This window comes from Rhinichthys klamathensis, unplaced genomic scaffold, assembly GCF_029890125.1.
Source record: "Rhinichthys klamathensis goyatoka isolate OS25496 unplaced genomic scaffold, OSU_Roscu_1.1 h1tg000011l_1, whole genome shotgun sequence".
Classification (NCBI taxonomy): Eukaryota; Metazoa; Chordata; class Actinopteri; order Cypriniformes; family Leuciscidae; genus Rhinichthys; species Rhinichthys klamathensis.
Window position 1 is genome coordinate 19,952,087 of NW_026606564.1, and position 22,696 is coordinate 19,974,782.

General features: G+C 39.1%; 1 protein-coding gene across 1 annotated transcript in view; it reads right to left on the reverse strand.

Moving 5' to 3' along the window:
• The window catches only part of LOC130100468 (ribonuclease inhibitor-like), a 669,359-nt gene that overhangs the window by 640,895 nt on the left and 5,768 nt on the right, over positions 1-22,696 (reverse strand). Inside the window, exons 2-3 of the mRNA XM_056265946.1 lie at positions 17,382-17,555; positions 16,644-16,817 (exon numbers count right to left, since the gene is read on the reverse strand). Of these exons, the coding sequence (XP_056121921.1) occupies positions 16,644-16,817; positions 17,382-17,555 (348 nt within the window). The remainder of the gene's footprint in view (positions 1-16,643; positions 16,818-17,381; positions 17,556-22,696) is intronic.

The following is a 22,696-nucleotide window of genomic DNA, read 5'->3' on the forward strand; positions in this document are numbered from 1 at the left end:
CTTGCCAAAGTTTTCTTGTATGATCACAATGCCAGAAAAGATGTAAGATAGTCTCTGGTTGTGAATCACAAAAAGTACAATTTGCATCTATACTTAATTTAAATTTTGACACCATGAACGTTTTGCCAGGATAATATCGATGAATAAGCTTAAAGGAAGTCTCTTTGACCTTATTTACCAATAGGTACTTGTTAGGGAGAGTCCAAACCTTCTTCATGAAATATTTTCCACTAAAGAGTTTCATTTTGAAACAACATGCGGAGTGGAAACACAGTCATTGAGAAAAAGAAAACCAATATCTCTATTATGTTTTAATGTGGATTTAAAACATATCCTGCCTACATACGTGTCAGCCGCGTCTGGGAGAGTCATTTCAGAACTTGTCAAAAAACTATTATGGCCCATAAATAGCATAATGATACCATTAGGGATGGCATCAAATACAGTGGCAAACTGTTGTGGAGTAACAGGGATATTATAGTGGGAGAGAAATTCTTGATAAGTAAATAAGTGGCCATCCTGAATAAATAACTGGCTAACCCGGTTGATCCCATTCTTAAACCAGTTTTCAAAAAATAAGGACTTTTGTTTATAACAGATATATTTATTATTCCAAATAAAGTAATTGGTTGGAGAAAAATTTTGTTTGAAAATCATAGACCACGCTAATAGTGCTTGTTTGTGGAAATTAGAGAGAGCAATAGGTATCTTCTCAATGCTGAAGTTACACATCAACAAAACATTCAAACCTCCCAACTGAGAAAAGACATACTCCGGTATAATATTCCCAATACTGAATGGATTCCTCAAGTAATTCCTCAACCAGTTGATTTTAAAAGTATTATTTAAAGTTGCAAAATCAACAAAATTAAGACCACCGTTATTGAGGCTGTTGGACAAAACAGAATTTTTTATATAATGCGTCCTATTTTTCCATACAACATTACATAGTAGTTGATCAATCTTTTTACACGTTACTTTACCAAGGTCTAATAAGATGCTGCATATGTCAGACGTGAGATGCCTTCTGCCTTGGAGAGAAGAATCCTTCCTTTCAAAGATACATCTCTCTGAAGCCACTGATTAAATCTTTGTTTAGCTTTCTCTATGATGGGCTAAAAGTGTAAATCACACCTAAGTTTTGAGTCTTTGGAGATTACTATTCCAAGGAAGGTTGTTGTCTCTTTGACTTGGATATTACTAGAAACAGAGAATTGTTTGATTGGCATTAATTCACATTTGAGCTCATTGAGATGAAGCCCAGATGCATTGGAGAACGTTTTATTAAGAGCCAAGGGAATCTGGCCTGGATTTTTTAGGAAAAGGGTCGTATCGTCAGCCAATTGACTGATGATTATCTCTTTTCCCGTGAGATCAACTCCTTGCAAGGCACTATTCTTAATGTGATTGGCTAATAATTGAGTAGTCAATATAAACAAGTATGGTGAGATGGGGCAACCCTGACGTATTCCCCGCTGCAATTCAAATCTGGGAGAGGTCCCGTGTTCAAGCTTAATAGAAGAATTCCCGTTGACACATTAAGTTTGAACTGCTCTAATGAATAGGTTCCAAAAACCCCATTTTTCTAATGTTTTGAATATAAAACCATGTTCAACAGAATCGAAGGCTTTATAAAAGTCCAGAAAAAGCATATAACTATCATCCCTCACTACCTCTGAATAGTCTAACAGGGCAAGAACCAGCCGAATATTGTTTGAAATGTGTCTGTTTTTTAGAAAGCCTGACTGCGTTTCATCTATTATGTCCTCTAAAAGAGATTTGAAAAGTTTTGCAAAGATTGTAGCGATGATCTTGTAATCACAATTTAAAAGACTAATCGGCCGCCAATTATCAATTAATAAGAAGTCTTTTTTAGGCTTCGGGATAAGAGTTATTAAACTTTGTGTTAAGGTAGAGGGAAGAGATCCCACATTAATGCTTTCATAAATTACTTCTAATAAAAAAGGTGCCAAATCTTTTGCAAACCTTTGATAAAATTCTGAAGTAAGGCCATCTACACCTGGCGATTTATTGACCTTTAAGTTTTTGATAGATTCGAGGACCTCAACTAATGTGACGGGGCGATCACACAAATCTTTATCAGGAGCACTAATGCACTGAATGTGCCCTACCGAGGCCATAAAGGACACAGTGCTGCCATAACAGCAACGGCTGCTATAAAGATTATTGTAGAATCCTGAACAATATTTGGCCATTTCTTTTGGGTCTTCAGAGAGAGAGTTACCAATTTTGAGCTGATGAATGTTGTTTTTAGTCAGAGATTTTTCTAATCTAAAAAGCTGAATTTTGTTCCCCTTCTTCGAGCCAGCGTCTTCTGGACCTTACAAAAGCACCTTCAGCTTTTAATTTATAAAGTTCGTCCAATTTGTGCTGATACTCACAGAGAGTATTACTTTCTTCTACAGATAAGCTATTAGGACATCTAGATGACAAGTGTGCAATGGTGGAAATGATGTCCTCTTCTTGGGCTCTTTTAAGTTTAGCAGTATTACTACAATAATTCCTGAAAAATTTGCCCAATTCAAATTTAAGCAACACCCAATGTTTCCCGTAAACCCGTTCTTCTTTGGCTTTAGTTCAAAAGGAATGAATACATTTCTTTACCTCTAATAAAACTGCCTCATGTTTCAGTACAGAACTATTAAGTTTCCAGTATGAGTTATAAGATTTAGCAGAAGTCCCTGGAAGGAGATCAATGTTGATTTGTATTGCTCTATGATCAGTTAAAGCAGTAGATAAAATATCAGCACTGAAATTGTCTTCAAGCATGTGGGAAACTAACCAAAAATCTATTCTCGATTGCTTGAATTATTACACCAGGTAAAAGTTGTGTTATGGGGATGTTTAGTTCTCCAAGTGTCAATCAAATCAAATCTTTGCATAAATATTTTAAGCTTTGCATTTGTATTAGAACAGGATCCTGGAGGCCATCTATCAATTACATTATCTAACGTGATATTAAAGTCACCACCCAAGAGTATATGTGCATTAGGGAATTTGGCTAACCAATGAACAATTCTCTCTTCAATCCTATCTAAAAGAACATCATTTTCTGCCTTTGAATTGTACCCATAAATGTTTATGACAATGAAATTGAAGTTATGAATTTGAATAACATGACACACATAATGTCATTAGTATCGAAGTCTGTATAAGGAAGTTTTCCAGCGAATAAGTTCTTGAGTGTACAGACACCCGCAGAGCGTTGAGAAGCCTGAGAACAAAAGATGTCATTTCCACACTGGGATTTCCTAAAAAGGCTCATCCTCAGAGATGCTGTGAGTTTCTGGAAGAAAACAAAATCTGTTTTACGTTGTTTTGCAAATAAAAAAATGGCTTTCCGTTTTAAACTGTTCCTAAGTCCCCTGGCATTGAGTGCAATTAAAGATAAAGACATCAATAAGGAAATTAGAATAAAATAACAAAAATAAAATTCACTTGAACAGTTTTTTCAGAACAGAAGCTCAGAGACAACTACTAAACGGGATGAGAACAAAAAGCACCACATCAACTGTAGTTTCAGAGGAATAACCAGACAGAATATGAACATTAGCTATCGACTCTTGACATAATGAAAATATGCTCCTAGTCAAAGATGACCTTTTGCAAAAGAGTGCCATTATTAAATTGAACTTGAGGTAAACGAAAAAACCATCGGTGATGAAAAGGAAAAGTTTGTTTTTTTGTTCTGCTTTTTAAACAAGCATGTAAACAGAATACCTTATCACAACAGAGTTCAGCCTGGCGGAAAGATTTCTGTTTTCTCCACGAAGGCCAGCTAAAGTAGGCAAGCGTTCCTGCTTCCCGTGCCTCGTCGACTAATGGCCACAACTTCACTCTACTATCTCTGTCAGCCCTGCAAAGATCCTCTCGTTTTCCTTAGTTACAGTTCACACTTTCATAAAGAATAAAAACATAAATATACATCAGCCAATAGAAAGAATATAGAAACACATATCATATAAGTAACAAATAATCTGTATAAAAATTATAAACAACATAAAAGTACACAGCCAGAGTTACAGACAGTAAATATCAGTTAAAATAATTATGAAGTTAAATTAGATAAATATTGCATACATTTTGATGCTGATTTACCATCTAATCCAGAAATACAGTCTATATAATTGTTTAAGTCAAGTTTAAAAACATTGAAAAGAAGTTTGTTCTTCATACATTTTGATATATGAATAAATAATTTTCCAAGCAAAATTAATAAGTTGACTATATATTGTACAGGGGAGTTTGAGTCAGAAAAGTAAAAGAAGATGTCAAAACTAGATAAATGTAAGTTTGAGCCAAAGTGTCCATTAATAAAACATTGTATATCATTCCACAGAGAAGAGCATGTGAACAGCTGTAGAATAAATGCTCTAACGTTTCTGTTTCCAGAGAGCAAAAGCTGCATTTCTCGTCGACAGTAGCGATGCATTTCCAAATAATCCTGTTACAGGGGTAATAGTGGTGAAGAATTTAAATGATCTTTGTTTGTAATTATAAATGTATGTGGGTTACTCCATGCTCTATTCCCATTAATATTTTTATACAAGGGGGACCATTAGTACCTGGAGGCAGGGATAGATTTTGCACATAAAAGGTTTTTTATTACTTTGTTGTTGACTTTTTTGTCTAGAAAAGATAGACTATTTATTGAAACACTGCTGGAGAAAATTACATTAATTTGATCCAAATCTGTCACATCTCTAAGTCGGGTGATAATCCCATGGGGTTTAGCTCTGGTTACAATATCAAACTCTTTTCTTGCAGGATGGAAATTAAATTTATGGGTGAGTTCATCATAAGTTAAAATTTGATTTGAGTTATTTAATAACTGGGATACCAGTAGAATATCATGTTTAAACCAGTTTTCTATAAAGAGAGTCTTGTTTCTATGATGTTCATGTTGTTCCAGATTAAACATTTGTGAGGGGAGAAATTGTGTTTGTACAAAAGTGCCCAACAAGGTCGAGCGTGTTTATGGAAGTCTGAGCGTTTGACTGGCAGTCTGTTGATGGAGGATCGGCACTGAAGCAAGAACGGGATTTTAACAAGTTTTTCAAAGATAAAGTTTGGAACAATGTTCCAGAAACTGTTTGGATTTTTCACAAATCTTTTAATCCAGTTGATTTTTAATATCTCATTGAAAAGTGAGAAGTCAGTTACCGATAAACCCCCCTCCTCAATTTTATTAGTCAAGATGTTTTTCCTGATTTTATGGGGCTTCTTCCTCCATATAAAGTTATATAATAGTTTGTCTAGATTGGCATATTGTAACTTATGAATTTCTATTGATGTAAATAAATATGCTGCTCGTGAGAGACCTTCTGCTTTAGAAAGAAGAACCTGCCATACGCAGATATATCTCTTGCAAGCCAAGAGTCAAACTTTTTATGAATAGAATCGTGTAGTAAAGAGATATTACTCTCTGTCATCAACTTTTGATTAGGACTGATTTTTTTTCCAAGATAAGTTACTAAATTCTTTATATTTATGCCAGATATTTGACCCGAATGCTTATATGTAACAGAAAACAGCTCACATTTGGAAAGATTTAGATTCAAGCCTGAGCTTTCAGAAAATTGGTTTACAACATTTAGTGCAACTCCTATTTGGGATTCATTTTTTTTAAACAGGGTTGTGTCATCAGCCAGCTGTCAGATTTGTATTTCTATTTCATTTAATGTAATTCCTTTGAATGAACTCTTGTGAATTAAATGACAGAGAATTTGAGCTACAATCACCAATAGAAGAGGCGAGGTGGGGCAGTCTTGGCGGAGACCTTTGTGTGTGTGAAATCTCGGTGAGCTTCCATTAGCCAATCTAACACAACTGTTTACTCCATGTACAGAGTTTATACAGCATTAATACAATTCTTACCAAAACTAAAAAAGTTTAAGGTGTCAATAATAAACTTGTGGCTTACCGTGTCAAATGCTTTTTGAAAGTCTAAGAATAAAATAAGGTGTTGCTCATCATCTAGAAAGTCTTTGTATTCAATCAGATCCAAAACTAAGTGAAAGTTATTGGCTATGTGACGAACTTTCATGAAACCAGATTGGCATTCATCAATTAAAGTGTGTAATTTAGATTTGAGACGTTTTGCTAAGATAGATGCTAGAATCTTACAGTCATTATTTAGCAATGTAACGGGTCGCCAGTTGTCAATGAACAGCGAGTGTTTGTGAGGTTTTGGAATAAGTGTTGTGACGCCTCAGAGAAGGAGGAAGCTCCTCTGTCAAGAGATTCTCTGAAGACAGCCAGAAGAAATTTACTGTGACTCAGAGAAACATTTCTACATCTCAGAGCTCAGACCATCACAGCCTGGAGATTTACTGTTCTTTAATTGAGTTATTCCCCAAATAATCTCCTCAAGAGTTATGTCCTGACAGCAGATTTGATTATATTCTGCATCCACACAGTTATCTGAGTTAATCAAGCTAGAGATTTCCTTTGGATCTTTGAGATTAATATCTTTTGAGTAAAGTTTTTCATAAAAAGCACTTATATAGTTTGATATTTCTTTACTGTCCTCGCTAATTTTGCAAAAGGTCATTTCTTCTTTTTTCCATGTTAAAGAAATATCTGCTGTTTTTCTCACCCTGTTCCATCCAATTCCTACGAGACCTTATAAAAGCTCCTAAATCAGCCGAGATCAGCCAGAAATCTCTCCTGGACTGCAGCGTGTGATTTCTATTGCTCCAAGTGTATGTTTTCAACAATGTATGTTTTTCTCTCCATACATCAATGAGATCCAACTTTTTGTAAAGTCAATAATTTTTTTGAATTTGGAGTTAGTTTTGGTGGGCACCCGTCTAATTGTTTTCCATAACCATATTAAAATCACCTCCCAAAATCACTTTAGCTACAGGATATTTAGACATCAACTCATTTAATACAGAGTCCAGCTCTTCCAATAATTGTGAATTTTGTGAGAGTGAGCAGTACCCATAGATTTTGCCTTAAATAAAAAATGCATCTTACAAACAGGGAATAGTAACCATCCAGTGACCATCGGTATCCCTTACGGTATTAAAAACCTTTCCTTAAATAAATGAGTGAGAATAGCAACCCCTGCTGAGTGGTTGATCCGTGAGTCGACCAAATGTCCTCTATTGACTCTTCCATAACTTTTCCTCCTCTTTACATGAGTGAGTTTCTTGGATGAAAATAACATCAGCATTGTAGTCCTTACAAAAAATAAAGATGGCTTTTCTTTTAAGAATGTTTTGTAGTCCTCTGGCATTTATAGAAAGTAGTTTCATTAACCGCTAAAGAACAATTCTCTTTACGAGAGAAAAACAACCTCAGCAATAACAGCTTCTGCCTCTTTAAAGTGAATTTGGAACATTTTAAAGTAATTACAAAGTGCTTGTGTTATTCATGAATGACTGACTTGGTTAATAATATACAATTAATTATTATTAATATATAATAAAACCCTGAGAGAGGATGGAGTTCACCCCTATGAGCAGATATAGCCAACATAGGTATTAGCACCGTCACCTGAACAGATCTTCTTCCCCTCTAAAGCAGCAACAGAAAGAGAAGCACAAGGTCAGAGTTTACAACAAAGTCCTAGTGTGGCTCCATAGGAAACATCTTAAAGCATCTCCACATCCTCTATGAAGGCTCGGGTTCCTCTGACAAAAGCTGGCTTTCCTTGTTTCCTTGCTTCTTCGATGCGGCGCCACAACCTTTCTCGGGTCTTCTTGTCAGCCTGAGTGAGATCCTCGCCGAAGCGGAGCCTCTTCTCCCTCAGGAAAGTGTGGTTTCGTGCATTTTTCCAGACGTCATCCCTCGCTGTGCGGAAGGCAAAGAGGATAATCACGGAGCGAGGGTGTGTGTTGCCGGCTTGACTCATATTTTGGTTAGGGCCTATTTGCTGACAGATGTCTATCACCTTTCTTTTTACATTTTCCTCCCTTTCCTCTGGTAGCCCATACAGCCCTAGAGCCCATCTCCGCCTGTATCTTTCAGTCTCAGTGAGCCGAATTTACATGTTTTTTTACATGACTGTTGCAAAGCTCAGATAACTTTTTGTTTTCATTTTTCAATCTTCAATTTCGACGAAGGCAAAATGTAGGGATGTTTTCAGCTCTTCGATGCCTGACTTGTTGTCTCTTACCATCAGTTCCAGGTTATCAGCTCTCTGGTTAACTGCAGCCAGAATGATAGCCTGAAGATCCTCTAGAGACAAGTCGCTCCTTTCTTTCCTTTTTACTTTTAAGGCAGGGCTGGAAGAGGGGCGACCAACCGGAGTAACAACCACAGAGTCCGTTGAGAAGTCGTCATCCATTTTCCCGCCGTTGTTTTCTTTTTGGCTAGCAACGTAGTTGTGGTCCGTTAGCTTCAGCGCTTGAGCTCTGCCTTTACATTTCTGTTTCCCTTTCTGATTTTGTTCAGACATAATATGGTGTAAAAACGTTACCGACAACAATAAAGTAGTTCCACCGTCGTTAAAAGCAAAGTTCACTTTTTGTTATAAATTTTTATTTATTTACATTAGTAAGCTGCAGGAGATCGTCTTTCAAAACATGACCTGCGCGAAAGAGAGAAAATAAATGAATGTGTCTCTGTCCCCAGCACATTTCAGACCACACTGACCCTGATATGTTTTAAGATAACTGGGCCACATTTGCTGCAACATATGTGGGCCATATTTGGTTTACACCCAGATTAGTCATTGCCGCTCTGTGGTGCGACTGAGCGCTGCTCCGCCATTACCGGAAGTCTCGACACTCTTGATGCCTCGAATCTTTTCCCGAAACATTCAGGGGAAAGCCTCAGTGCTTCATGAGGCTTAATTTTCCCATCCCTACAGTACACACACACACACACACGTTGCTTACTGTGCCAAAAGACTTACACCCTGGTTAGCCAGTGCTGACTGTGCTATTCATTTGCCAAATATTGTCCAAATTATTTTGCAATTGTAACGAAGTGCGTTGTTATAGGAAGGAGGCGGCGGGAACCGGCGAACATTCAACACTTTTAATAACAAAATAAAACATCTACAAAAACGAAAGTATAAGCCAGCAGCCCCTCGCGGACGACAGAAACAGAACATAACACAAGTTCAGGCCTGTTCCTCTCTCAATCTCCACTGTCTCTCCTCCTTTTATGCTTCTGCTCCTCCGTGAGAGATACGAGAGATACTGTGTGTCGCGCAGGAGTCGCTCATTATCAATCACGCCACCGGCCTCACGCCGTCCTCTCACGGCCCTCGCCCTCGTCCTGCTCGCCACAGCAATGTAATCGGGCCATATTTGCTCTGTCATGTGTGGGTCACTTTAGGTTCACTCATAGGCGTCCCCACCAGATTTCGTCATGAGTCATTTTGTACCCACCACTGTTTTGTCTGAAACCTCAAGCTCAATTTAGCCGTTCTGCGGCTGCGCTGCTACACGCTTCTCTGTGCATAACACTGCAACAACTGTAATCGTTTGGTGATCATTGTTTAGGTAAACCACGTAAAGCTTTTTCACGTTAGGACTTATATATAAAGCCCATGAGAACCGTGGGGAGTCGACAGCCGCTCCGCTGCCCTGCTGAAAATGTGCAGCAGAAACACTTAATGTCAGATAACCTCCATAATAACTGGACTTTGGGTTTGATTTTTTGACCGTTTTCAGTGGTTATGAGGAGCATGAGAGAGAAATTTGGTAATCATTGTTTAGGTACATTAAACCACGTCATGTCATATTGTCAACATGGTATACTTAAGCAGAATAGTGGGTCATATATGTCTAATGCTTTTTAGTTATTGTCGATTGTGCCACATTTGCTGCAACATATATGGGCCATATTTGGTTTGTGATATTTGGGCCATATTCTTTATTTATCATATGGGCCACTTTAGGCCCACATTCAGATTACACATTGCCATGAGTGCCGCATCTTTGCCTAAAAAGTAGTGATGGGCGGATCGATCCTGAAGTATCGATACTTCGATACTGACGTGGTATCGAAAAGGATCGATCCTCGCATAAAAATATCGATCCAAATGTGTATTTTTTTTTACCAGTAATTTTTTATTAATTTAGCACGCAATTCAGTGCGTAAAATAAGCTTCTAAGTGGAAAAATAAGCGAATGTTAGCGGGTAATTGTGTAGGATAGAACCTTTTCTCCTAGTCATCTGTATACTAGACGAAACCAATCAATCACAGAGAGCGTTCGATGCTGGTGCTTCGCTGAGCTCACAGGCCCAGTGCGTTTGGGAAACGAAGCCTTGCTTAGATGACAGAGAAACAATCGGGAGTAATTTCGCAATAAACAAACCAAAACTGTACATAACGGTTTAAAATGTTGACGTCAGTAAGATCTTTTTTATGAAATTAATATTTTTAAAAAAGTAAAAAAGTGTTCAGATTTAGCATATTAATGATGCATTCACCTCATAAATCATGACACACAGGAAAGTGCATACAAGTTCAAATGCATGCTTTTAAAATGAAAAAGTATCGGTATCGGTATCGATATCGGCGATACTGGCCCTGTATTTACTTGGTATCGGATCGATACAGAAATTTGCAGTATCGCCCATCACTACTAAAAAGGCCAACATTTAAAATATTTGGGCCATATTTGCCATTTTACATGTGGGCCACTTCAGGCTCACATACATTTTGTCGGGGCCGTAAGAAGGCCTGCAGTGCTGCATCATCGCCTGAAGTGGCCCACATGTAAAATGGCAAATATGGCCCAAATATTTTAAATGTTGGCCTTTTTAGGCAAAGATGCAGCACTCATGGCAATGTGTAATCTGAATGTGGGCCTAAAGTGGCCCATATGATAAATAAAGAATATGGCCCAAATATCACAAACCAAATATGGCCCATATATGTTGCAGCAAAAGGGACATTTTCATACCATTTCATCTCTAGTTATGATCAACTAAAATATGTGTTTTTACAGTAGCCTATAATATGCAAAGTACAATCTTCGAGAAAAAAATAATGTCTGATTCTGTTCTTTTCACTGAAATTTAAGGGTGACATAGGCCTACAAAAGCTATTTTGGTCTAAAACAGTTTGGATAGTTGTTAATATGAGAGTCATGAGACATTATCGAAGGGGGTCTCGCCCTGGGTGTAATTCAATGTAGAACCGCCACTGAGTGGCCCACATCCGTCTGCTCTCTGAGGAGCGAGTGAAACACACAAATGCTGTTCACTGGGGAAAATGTTTAGTCGGTCTGTAGAGGAGAAGAGACGTCATCCACAGAACAGAGACAATATACTGTACATCTGTGCAACACACACACACACACACACACACACACACACACACACACACACACACACACACACACACACACACACACACACACACACACTCATGTTGTGTTTTCATGTTTTATGGGGACTTTCCATAGACATAATGATTTTTATACTGTACAGACTGTATATTCTATTCCCTTACACTAACCCTATCCCTAAACCTGCCCATCACAGGAGACATTCTGCATTTTTACATTTTCAAACAACATCACTTAGTATGATTTATAAGCTGATTTCCTCATGGGGACCAAAAAATGTCCCCACACGAACAAGGATTTCGGATATTGCCATCCTTGTGGGGATTTTGTCCCCATAACGTAGGGTTTACCAGGCCACACACACACACACACACACACACACACACACACACACACACACACACACACACACACACACACACACACACACACACACACACAACTAACTTCATATACAATAAAACAATAACAATAAACATATTCTGTGTATAAAATGTTAGAGAGATAATGTAAATGTTTAAAAGTTACATGTAAACTTTAACTTTTGAAACATTTATGTGCAATACTTGACAATCATGTTCATGATTAGAAATATTTGAATAATTATGGATGAGTTTAGTCTAAACATTATTATATTTGCAGGCCTGATAGTGAAGATTTCTGCGGACACTCATCTGAGCTTCTTCCTCTGTTCCACCTTTAATTACAACTAAACCATCATTTGGCTGAATAATAAACTAACATTAATCATTCAATATCCCATGTTGCTAATACGCATGCTAACACGCACGCTGCTTTATTTAATAGTGAAGCCTGAGTCTCTTCCACCTGTATGAAACACATTTACACATGTATTTCTCCTCATAGACATCAGTGAGACTCTTCTGTGGATCTCCTGATGGTTTCTGCTCCTCTCATGATGATTTCAAACTATGATATAATGCATCCATCAGTGTTTGGTGATCGATCTTTATCAGAGATGTTTGGTGATCGATCTTCATCTACTCTGTAAAGTGGAACAGAAGAGAAAACAATCAGTGTTCAGTGGAACAAAGAACAAATTATAATATTTAAATTACTGTTTTTTGAGTAAAAATAAGTTAAATTGAATTCCTGTAATCAGATGAATAACCGACTTTACATGATCTTTCATAGATATTTGTGTTTTTAAATATAATAGATGTAAAGCCTGAATCATGTTCATATGTGTGTGTGTGTGTGTGTGTCGGTGCGACTCCTATTGAGTCTCTGTAAAGGAGAAACTAATGAGTGTACGGTGTATGGAATAAACCACAGGGAGCAAATACTAATGTTATTTTGAGTTAAACACAAACCTTTAGTTAAAGCCGTTTGTTCTCTAGTTTAAACATGTTTGTAGGCTTTTAGTAAATAACTGAGAGTAAAGTAAGTGTAGAGTAGTGTGACGTGTTGCTTGTCACAGTAAAAACACACTAGAGACAGAGACATTGCTCATGTGAGCTGGACGCTGTGAGCTGAAGCTGGAACTGCACTGATTTTAGCAGGAGTGCAGCGTTTCCTACAATCTGACCAAGTCTGTTTTCACACTGAAATGATTCACTTCTACTGACACAGTTCATAAAGCAGGTGTTGATGTATAAAGCTGTGACAGTGAGCTTTTCTTCTCTTTCCTCCTTTGTGTTCAACATTTCAATTACTTCACATTTTGATCTCACACAAACCCTTTGTTGCAATAAATCTTAATGATAATTTCCTTTCACGAATGTTTGAAAGGATTGTTCACATATCAGAGGTAAATGAAGATCTCTTTAATATCTCAGTGATGTTTCCTCACCTCAGGACACAGTTTGAGTCTCGTAGCTCGTCTCTGAGCCGCTGCTTTGAGTCTCCTATCTTATTGAGTCTCAGATCAAGCTCTTTTAAAAACTGCAGTGCTTTTGAGTTTGTCAAAGACTGAGTTAAAGAAGAAACATCTGTAATGCCACAGTACTGTAGACTAGAGAGACACAAACAGAGGAAGAGAGATTATCTTACAAACAAATCATGAATGTGAAGAATTTTACACAGATATAATGTGAACTCAGACTCACTGTCATATATTGAGTATAAAGTGTTTTAGTTTATAAAACCCAGAAAGTGAAATATATAAACTAAATATAAACCTATAAAAGCTGTGTTTTTAATTGTGATTAATCAAGTTAATTTTTTTAATTGATTGACAGCACTGAAAAAAAAACACATAAAAATGTGAGCAATAGGGAAACCCAGAAAGTGCACCAATGAAACATAAGCCCTGCTGTCTTCAAATAATTAAACTTCAGTCACACTGTAATTGCTGTACAGTATAATGACACTAACTGTAGTTTCTCCAGCTTGAATTGTGGGTTCATCAGTAGATCACTGAGGTTTTTCACTCCAGAGTCTCCTAGTTTATTCCTGCTCAGGTCCAGCTCTCTCAGGTGTGACGGGTTTGATTTCAGAGCTGAAGTCACATCAGAACAACCTTCATCTGTCATATCACACCAGCTTAACCTACATTAGCAGAGAGAGAGAGAGAGAGAGAGAGAGAGAGAGAGAGAGAGAGAGAGAGAGAGAGAGAGAGAGAGAGAGAGAGAGAGAGAGAGAGAGAGAGAGAAGAAAATAAGAGACTCTTTATTCTGTAAAGTCACATCATCTTCATCAGCAAATAAAACAGACAGAGGAAGAGAGATCTTCATCTTTATTTCACCAGATCACAAAATACTAAGGTGAAAATGTTTGTACAAATATAATGTTAATGTGTTCTAGTTTAAACAGTTGAAGTGATTTTAAGCATTTTGATTCTTGTATGTGAATGTGACTGACCTCAATCTCTCCAGTTTACAGTGTGAATCCTTCAGTACGGCACATAAGTGCTTCACTCCTGTGTTTCCTAGTTTATTCCCGCTCAGGTTAAGCTCTCTCAGGTGTGACGGGTTTGATTTCAGAGCTGAAGTCAGGATGAGACTCTGTTTCTCTGCAATACTGCATTCACTCAGACTGAAGACAGAGAAATAACAATAGTTCACATCTATGATGATCATCTTATTGAAGAGCTACAGCAGCATTTAGTTTCCAATAGTCTGTTTTAAAACCCAGTTACACTAGTTCTGTGCGCTGGAAGACACTGTTTCTTCTCTTTCATTTTTAACTATTTATTTGACGTCTCTCTTCTTTATTCTCTGTTGTAAAGGCAGATTTCTGTGTGTACACAATCAGTACATTGTATCAGATGTTGGGAATTAAACAATTACAATCTACACTCTACTATCTAGATACAAAAATTAGGGCTGTCAACGTTAACGCATGCGATTAATTTTTGTCCAGTTTAACGTTAAAATATTTAACGCAGCATCCATTAATTTTTTCCATCCTTTGGCTAGCTTTACATTATATGATGCCGCTCTTATTCTTACAAATGCTTTTAAACCAATCAAGTTTAATGACCTGACTGTGAATGACCTGTCTATGTGACACACACACACACACGGTGCACAGAAAGACGCGTGCCAGTATCGTGCGTACAGACAGCGCTCCAGAATATAGTTCTCTTTCGCGCTTGAATAAACAATAACACACAATTATGCCAAATGTCCGTTTTGTCGAGTATCCTCATAACATAAGAACAGTCTGAAATGAGTTAAATAAAGTCTTAAAGGTGCTCTATGGAACTTTTAGCGGCCTCTAGTGGTGATGTTTCAGATTGCAACCAATTTTTACAAGAGCGCTCGTGCTCAAACTCATAGACAATACCGTCTATTACGCAAATATCTCGGCGAATACTTGACGGATTCGGCGAGCACCGAGCTCGTTGGAACCATCTAGTCGAGCTGAAAATAACCATATAAGAGACATTAGCAGAAAACCATCGGGCGCGCTGCAAAATTGCGGACGCCGGTGACGTCACGATCTCAGAAGTAAATCACTCGTATCTCTGGAACGCAAAGACCCAGAGAGCTCAAATTCGGGGGAGGAGGTCCCAGAGGGGACCCTTGCCCGAACGCTAGAGTGGCGGGCCTCGGGGACGCCCCCTACTGGATCGCCGTTCGGGAGCGCGCATGCACGTCACATCCGATGGATTTCGCGGTAAATCCGACCCGGAGCCTTCACATAGAAATAGGAAAACTGGCCTTCGGAGGTAATAGCAAAACTCGACAAGTGGATCATTGTAATGTGTGATTACAACCCCTTCACACACAGGCAATAAAAAAGGATTCATTTTAGTAGAAAAGTTACATATAGCACCTTTAAATGAACGTAAAGAGTTGTGAGAGAATGAGACGCGTGTGAGATCCGCGTCTCTATCAGCAGCGGCTGTTCTTAAAGTGACAGTATCCAATAATCATGTCTGTCAGTAAAGTTAATCAAAGAACAAAGGTAACAGAGAACATTACTCACTGCTCTTGAGTAAAGAACTTTTGTAGCTTTGATAAGGATTAGTCTATATTTAATCTATAATGTATGCATTGCAGACTGTTTGATAACTTTGTTCAATTTCTGTATATTGTTCTGTATATGTTACACAGGTAGGAAGGGCACAGGTAAATATGACATTAATTAAGGTTTATGTGAGGATTGTTTAAAGTTCACTTAAATTTTAAGTTATATTTTTGAAGCCTAATAAATGTAAAAAAAATTTGGTAGCTTTCAATTACACTGTAATGTTGAATGGCTATAATTAATTGTTTAAAATGGGGGGGGGGGGGGTCATTTTCATGGAGACATAGAGCTGTATTAGCTGTATTATAATTTCATGACATAGAGCTGTATTAGCTGTATTATAATGTCATGACATAGAGCTGTATTAGCTGTATTATAATTTCATGACATAGAGCTGTATTAGTATCAGTGATACTGACAAATAAAGAAGTGTGAAGTCCGGACACTAAAAATTACTGCTCCAAAGTATTTATTAAAAGGCAACGTTTCGACCCTCAGGTCTTCATCAGGCACTTAGTTGTCCTGCACCTGAGCCCAGTTTGGGTGTTTGGGATGTGCACACCATTTTTGTATTTTTTGACTTATCAGTGATACTGACCTTCATTCATAAAAAGATGCCATTAAACAAGTATTTAAAATATACTGTCATGATGTTGTCTCTACATTCATTTGGAGATTAACTGTGAAATGATTACATTATAAAATATATAAACTAAATATAAACCTATAAAAGCTTTGCTTTTAATTGTGATTAATCGAGTTAATTTTTTTAATCGATTGACAGCACTGAAAAAAAAACATTAAAATGTGAGCAATAGGGAAACCCAGAAAGTGCACTGCTATAAACAATGAAACATAAGCCCTGCTGTCTTCAAATAAATAAACTTCAGTCACACTGTAATTGCTGTACAGTATAATGACACTAACTGTAGTTTCTCCAGCTTGAATTGTGGGTTCATCAGTAGATCACTGAGGTTTTTCACGCCAGAGTCTCCTAGTTTATTCTCGCTCAGGTCAAGCTCTCTCAGGTGTGACGGGTTTGATTTCAGAGCTGAAGTCACATCAGAACAACCTTCATCTGTCATATCACAGCAGCTTAACCTACATTAGCAGAGAGAGAGAGAGAGAGAGAGAGAGAGAGAGAGAGAGAGAGAGAGAGAGAGAGAGAGAGAGAGAGAGAGAGAATGAAAGAAAATAAGAGACTCTTTATTCTGTAAAGTCACATCATCTTCATCAGCAAATAAAACAGACAGAGGAAGAGAGATCTTCATCTTTATTTCACCAGATCACAAAATACTAAGGTGAAAATATTTGTAGAAATATAATACAGCATTTAGTTTCCAATAGTCTGTTTTAAAACCCAGTCACACTAGTTCTGTGCGCTGGAAGACACTGTTTCTTCTCTTTCATTTTTAACTATTTATTTGACGTCTCTCTTCTTTATTCTCTGTTGTAAAGGCAGATTTCTGCATGTACACAATCAGTACATTGTATCAGATGCTGGGAATTAAACAATTACTATCTACATAAAAAACACATAAAAATGTGAGCAATAGGGAAACCCAGAAAGTGCACTGCTATAAACAATGAAACATAAGCCCTGCTGTCTTCAAATAAATAAACTTCAGTCACACTGTAATTGCTGTACAGTATAATGACACTAACTGTAGTTTCTCCAGCTTGAATTGTGGGTTCATCAGTAGATCACTGAGGTTTTTCACTCCAGAGTCTCCTAGATTATTCCAGCTCAGGTTCAGCTCTCTCAGGTGTGACGGGTTTGATTTCAGAGCTGAAGTCAGGATGAGACTCTGTTTCTCTGGAATACTGCAATAACTCAGACTGAAGATAGAGAAATAACAATAGTTCACATCTATGATGATCATCTTATTGAAGAGCTACAGCAGCATTTAGTTTCCAATAGTCTGTTTTAAAACCCAGTCACACTAGTTCTGTGCGCTGGAAGACACTGTTTCTTCTCTTTCATCTTTAACTATTTATTTGACGTCTCTCTTCTTTATTCTCTGTTGTAAAGGCAGATTTCTGCGTGTACACAATCAGTACATTGAATCAGATGCTGGGAATTAAACAATTACTATCTACACTCTAAAAAGTTTTATATGATTTACTAATTTTTTTTGGTGAAACATTTTTACACTCAAAAATATTGATTCAATTTTAAAGCAGTGAAATAAATTACAATACACTGTATAAACGGAGTAAATGTAAATGGGGGGCATTGTTTTAACTGAGTAAATCTGCTCAATCTCTCAAGAGTGTGTTAAATATATTAATAATACTGATTTGAATTAAGTAATATTTGTGGTTCTTGAAACATATCAGTTTAATTCTCCATTCTCAAATATTTTGATAGAAATTTCACAAATATCTTAAAGCTGCAGTCCAGCGTTTTTCCTCTTTGTCGCCATCTCTGTTCGAAATCTGCAATTGCAGTCATTAGCAGAATTATCCACTTTACGTGAGTTGTACTTCAACACCCTCGACACGGCACAGCGCGGATGAACACAGTGTTTGAGGAGAGTGTGTGTGTCAGTCACCGCCGGTGTCGATACTGGCATTCAGAATCACAGATTATTCTTTTTGGAAGTATGACCAACATAATCATATTCACCGGAAAATGTCTGCACTAGTAAGAAACATCCACTTTTGTTCTGGTTCTGACATTGCAGTAAATCGCGCTGATTAAATCTAACAATCGCTTATAAGTTATCATATCACGCAAAACCGTGCAAATTATACTTTGTTCTCAAATTGTTAATGTTAACAGCGTAAGCAAGCATTGCGTGACTACATGTAATGTCCTTCAGATATTATCCTTGTTTTCGCATGGGTCCGGCTGCAGTCTCGTTCTCTCTGTCGCCGCTCCGAAGTCCGAACGAAGTCTTCTGCATGTTACAGCGGGTGAATCTGTTGTCACTGGTGATCGTCGTTTGAACCTTTCTGGATCCGTCATCAAATTGATAAGTTTAATTATATCAAGTGCTGTGAGAAAAGGCTATAAATCTCCACCTCCAGCATCCTCACACGCAATATAGCCGACTAGCCGAGACTCTTCTTTATGTGGACAGATGTGTGTACAGATGTGTGTGTGTGTGTGTGTACAGATGTGTGTGTGTGCAGATGTGTGTGTGTGCAGATGTGTGTGTGTGCAGATGTGTGTGTGCAGATGTGTGTGTGCAGATGTGTGTGTGTGCAGATGTGTGTGTGTGCAGATGTGTGTGTGCAGATGTGTGTGTGCAGATGTGCGTGTACAGATGTGCGTGTTCAGATGTGTGTGTTCAGATGTGTGTGTTCAGATGTGTGTGTGCAGATGTGTGTGTACAGATGTGTGTGTGTGCAGATGTGTGTGTGTGCAGATGTGTGTGTGTGCAGATGTGTGTGTACAGATGTGTGTGTACAGATGTGTGTGTACAGATGTGTGTGTGCAGATGTGTGTGTGCAGATGTGTGTGTGCAGATGTGCCTGTGCAGATGTGCGTGTTCAGATGTGCGTGTGCAGATGTGTGTGTTCAGATGTGTGTGTTCAGATGTGTGTGTGCAGATGTGTGTGTGCAGATGTGTGTGCAAATGTGTGTGTGCAGATGTGTGTGTACAGATGTGTGTGAACCGATGTGTGTGTGCAGATGTGAGTGTACAGATGTGTGTGTGTACAGATGTGTGTGTGCAGATGTGTGTGTGAAGATGTGCGTGTGTGTGTGTGTGTGCAGATGTGTGTGTACAGATGTGTGTGTACATATGTGTGTGTGCAGATGTGTGTGTGCAGATGTGTGTGTACAGATGTGTGTGTACAGATGTGTGTTTGTGCAGATGTGTGTGTACAGATGTGTGTGTGCAGATGTGTGTGTGTGTGCAGATGTGTGTGTTCAGATGTGTGTGTTCAGATGTGTGTGTGCAGATGTGTGTGTGTGCAGATGTGTGTGTACAGATGTGTGTGTGCAGATGTGTATGTGCAGATGTGTATGTGCAGATGTGTATGTGCAGATGTGTATGTGCAGATGTGTGTGCAGATGTGTGTGCGTGCAGATGTGTGTGCGTGCAGATGTGTGTGTACAGATGTGTGTGTACAGATGTGTGTGTGCAGATGTGTGTGTACAGATGTGTGTGTACAGATGTGTGTGTACAGATGTGTGTGTACAGATGTGTGTGTGCAGATGTGTGTGTACAGATGTGTGTGTGCAGATGTGTGTGTGCAGATGTGTGTGTGCAGATGTGTGTGTGAAGATGTGTGTGTGTGTGTGCAGATGTGTGTGTACAGATGTGTGTGGACAGATGTGTGTGGACAGATGTGTGTGTGCAGATGTGTGTGTGCAGATGTGTGTGTGCAGATGTGTGTGTGTGCAGATGTGTGTGTACCGATGTGTGTGTACAGATGTGTGTGTACAGATGTGTGTGTACAGATGTGTGCATGCAGATGTGTGCGTGCAGATGTGTGTGTGCAAATGTGTGTGTGCAGATGTGTGTGTACAGATGTGTGTGGACCGATGTGTGTGTGCAGATGTGTGTGTACATATGTGTGTGTGTGTACAGATGTGTGTGTGCAGATGTGTGTGTGAAGATGTTTGTGTGTGTGTGTGCAGATGTGTGTGTACAGATGTGTGTGTACATATGTGTGTGTACAGATGTGTGTGTGCAGATGTGTGTGTACAGATGTGTGTGTACAGATGTGTGTGTGCAGATGTGTGTTTGTGCAGATGTGTGTGTACAGATGTGTGTGTGCAGATGTGTGTGTGTGCAGATGTGTGTGTTCAGATGTGTGTGTACAGATGTGTGTGTGGAGATGTGTGTGTGTGTGTGTGCAGATGTGTGTGTACAGATGTGTGTGTGTACAGATGTGTGTGTGCAGATGTGTATGTGCAGATGTGTGTGCAGATGTGTGTGCGTGCAGATGTGTGTGTACAGATGTGTGTGTACAGATGTGTGTGTGCAGATGTGTGTGTACAGATGTGTGTGTGTACAGATGTGTGTGTACAGATGTGTGTGTGCAGATGTGTGTGTACAGATGTGTGTGTACAGATGTGTGTGTTAAGATGTGTGTGTTAAGATGTGTGTGTTCAGATGTGTGTGTTCAGATGTGTGTGTGCAGATGTGTGTGTACAGATGTGTGTGTACAGATGTGTGTGTGTGCAGATGTGTGTGTGTGCAGATGTGTGTGTGTGCAGATGTGTGTGTACAGATGTGTGTGTACAGATGTGTGTACAGATGTGTGTGTACAGATGTGTGTGTGCAGATGTGTGTGTGCAGATGTGTGTGTGCAGATGTGCCTGTGCAGATGTGCGTGTTCAGATGTGCGTGTGCAGATGTGTGTGTTCAGATGTGTGTGTTCAGATGTGTGTGTGCAGATGTGTGTGTGCAGATGTGTGTGCAAATGTGTGTGTGCAGATGTGTGTGTACAGATGTGTGTGAACCGATGTGTGTGTGCAGATGTGAGTGTACAGATGTGTGTGTGTACAGATGTGTGTGTGCAGATGTGTGTGTGAAGATGTGTGTGTGTGTGTGTGTGCAGATGTGTGTGTACAGATGTGTGTGTACATATGTGTGTGTACAGATGTGTGTGTGCAGATGTGTGTGTACAGATGTGTGTGTACAGATGTGTGTTTGTGCAGATGTGTGTGTACAGATGTGTGTGTGCAGATGTGTGTGTGTGTGCAGATGTGTGTGTTCAGATGTGTGTGTTCAGATGTGTGTGTGCAGATGTGTGTGTGTGCAGATGTGTGTGTACAGATGTGTGTGTACAGATGTGTGTGTGCAGATGTGTATGTGCAGATGTGTGTGCAGATGTGTGTGCGTGCAGATGTGTGTGCGTGCAGATGTGTGTGTACAGATGTGTGTGTACAGATGTGTGTGTGCAGATGTGTGTGTACAGATGTGTGTGTACAGATGTGTGTGTACAGATGTGTGTGTACAGATGTGTGTGTACAGATGTGTGTGTGCAGATGTGTGTGTACAGATGTGTGTGTGCAGATGTGTGTGTGCAGATGTGTGTGTGCAGATGTGTGTGTGAAGATGTGTGTGTGTGTGTGCAGATGTGTGTGTACAGATGTGTGTGGACAGATGTGTGTGGACAGATGTGTGTGTGCAGATGTGTGTGTGCAGATGTGTGTGTGCAGATGTGTGTGTGTGCAGATGTGTGTGTACCGATGTGTGTGTACAGATGTGTGTGTACAGATGTGTGTGTGCAGATGTGTGTGTACAGATGTGTGTGTACAGATGTGTGTGTGCAGATGTGTGTGTACAGATGTGTGTGTGTACAGATGTGTGTGTGCAGATGTGTGTGTGAAGATGTGTGTGTGTGCAGATGTGTGTGTACAGATGTGTGTGGACAGATGTGTGTGCAGATGTGTGTGTGCAGATGTGTGTGTGCAGATGTGTGTGTACAGATGTGTGTGTACATATGTGTGTGTACAGATGTGTGTGTGCAGATGTGTGTGTGCAGATGTGTGTGTACAGATGTGTGTGTGCAGATGTGTGTTTGTGCAGATGTGTGTGTACAGATGTGTGTGTGCAGATGTGTGTGTGTGTGTGCAGATGTGTGTGTTCAGATGTGTGTGTACAGATGTGTGTGTGGAGATGTGTGTGTGTGTGTGTGCAGATGTGTGTGTACAGATGTGTGTGTGTACAGATGTGTGTGTGCAGATGTGTATGTGCAGATGTGTGTGCAGATGTGTGTGCGTGCAGATGTGTGTGTACAGATGTGTGTGTACAGATGTGTGTGTGCAGATGTGTGTGTACAGATGTGTGTGTGTACAGATGTGTGTGTACAGATGTGTGTGTGCAGATGTGTGTGTACAGATGTGTGTGTGCAGATGTGTGTGTGCAGATGTGTGTGTACAGATGTGTGTGTGTACAGATGTGTGTGTGAAGATGTGTGTGTGTGCAGATGTGTGTGTACAGATGTGTGTGGACAGATGTGTGTGCAGATGTGTGTGTGCAGATGTGTGTGTGCAGATGTGTGTGTACCGATGT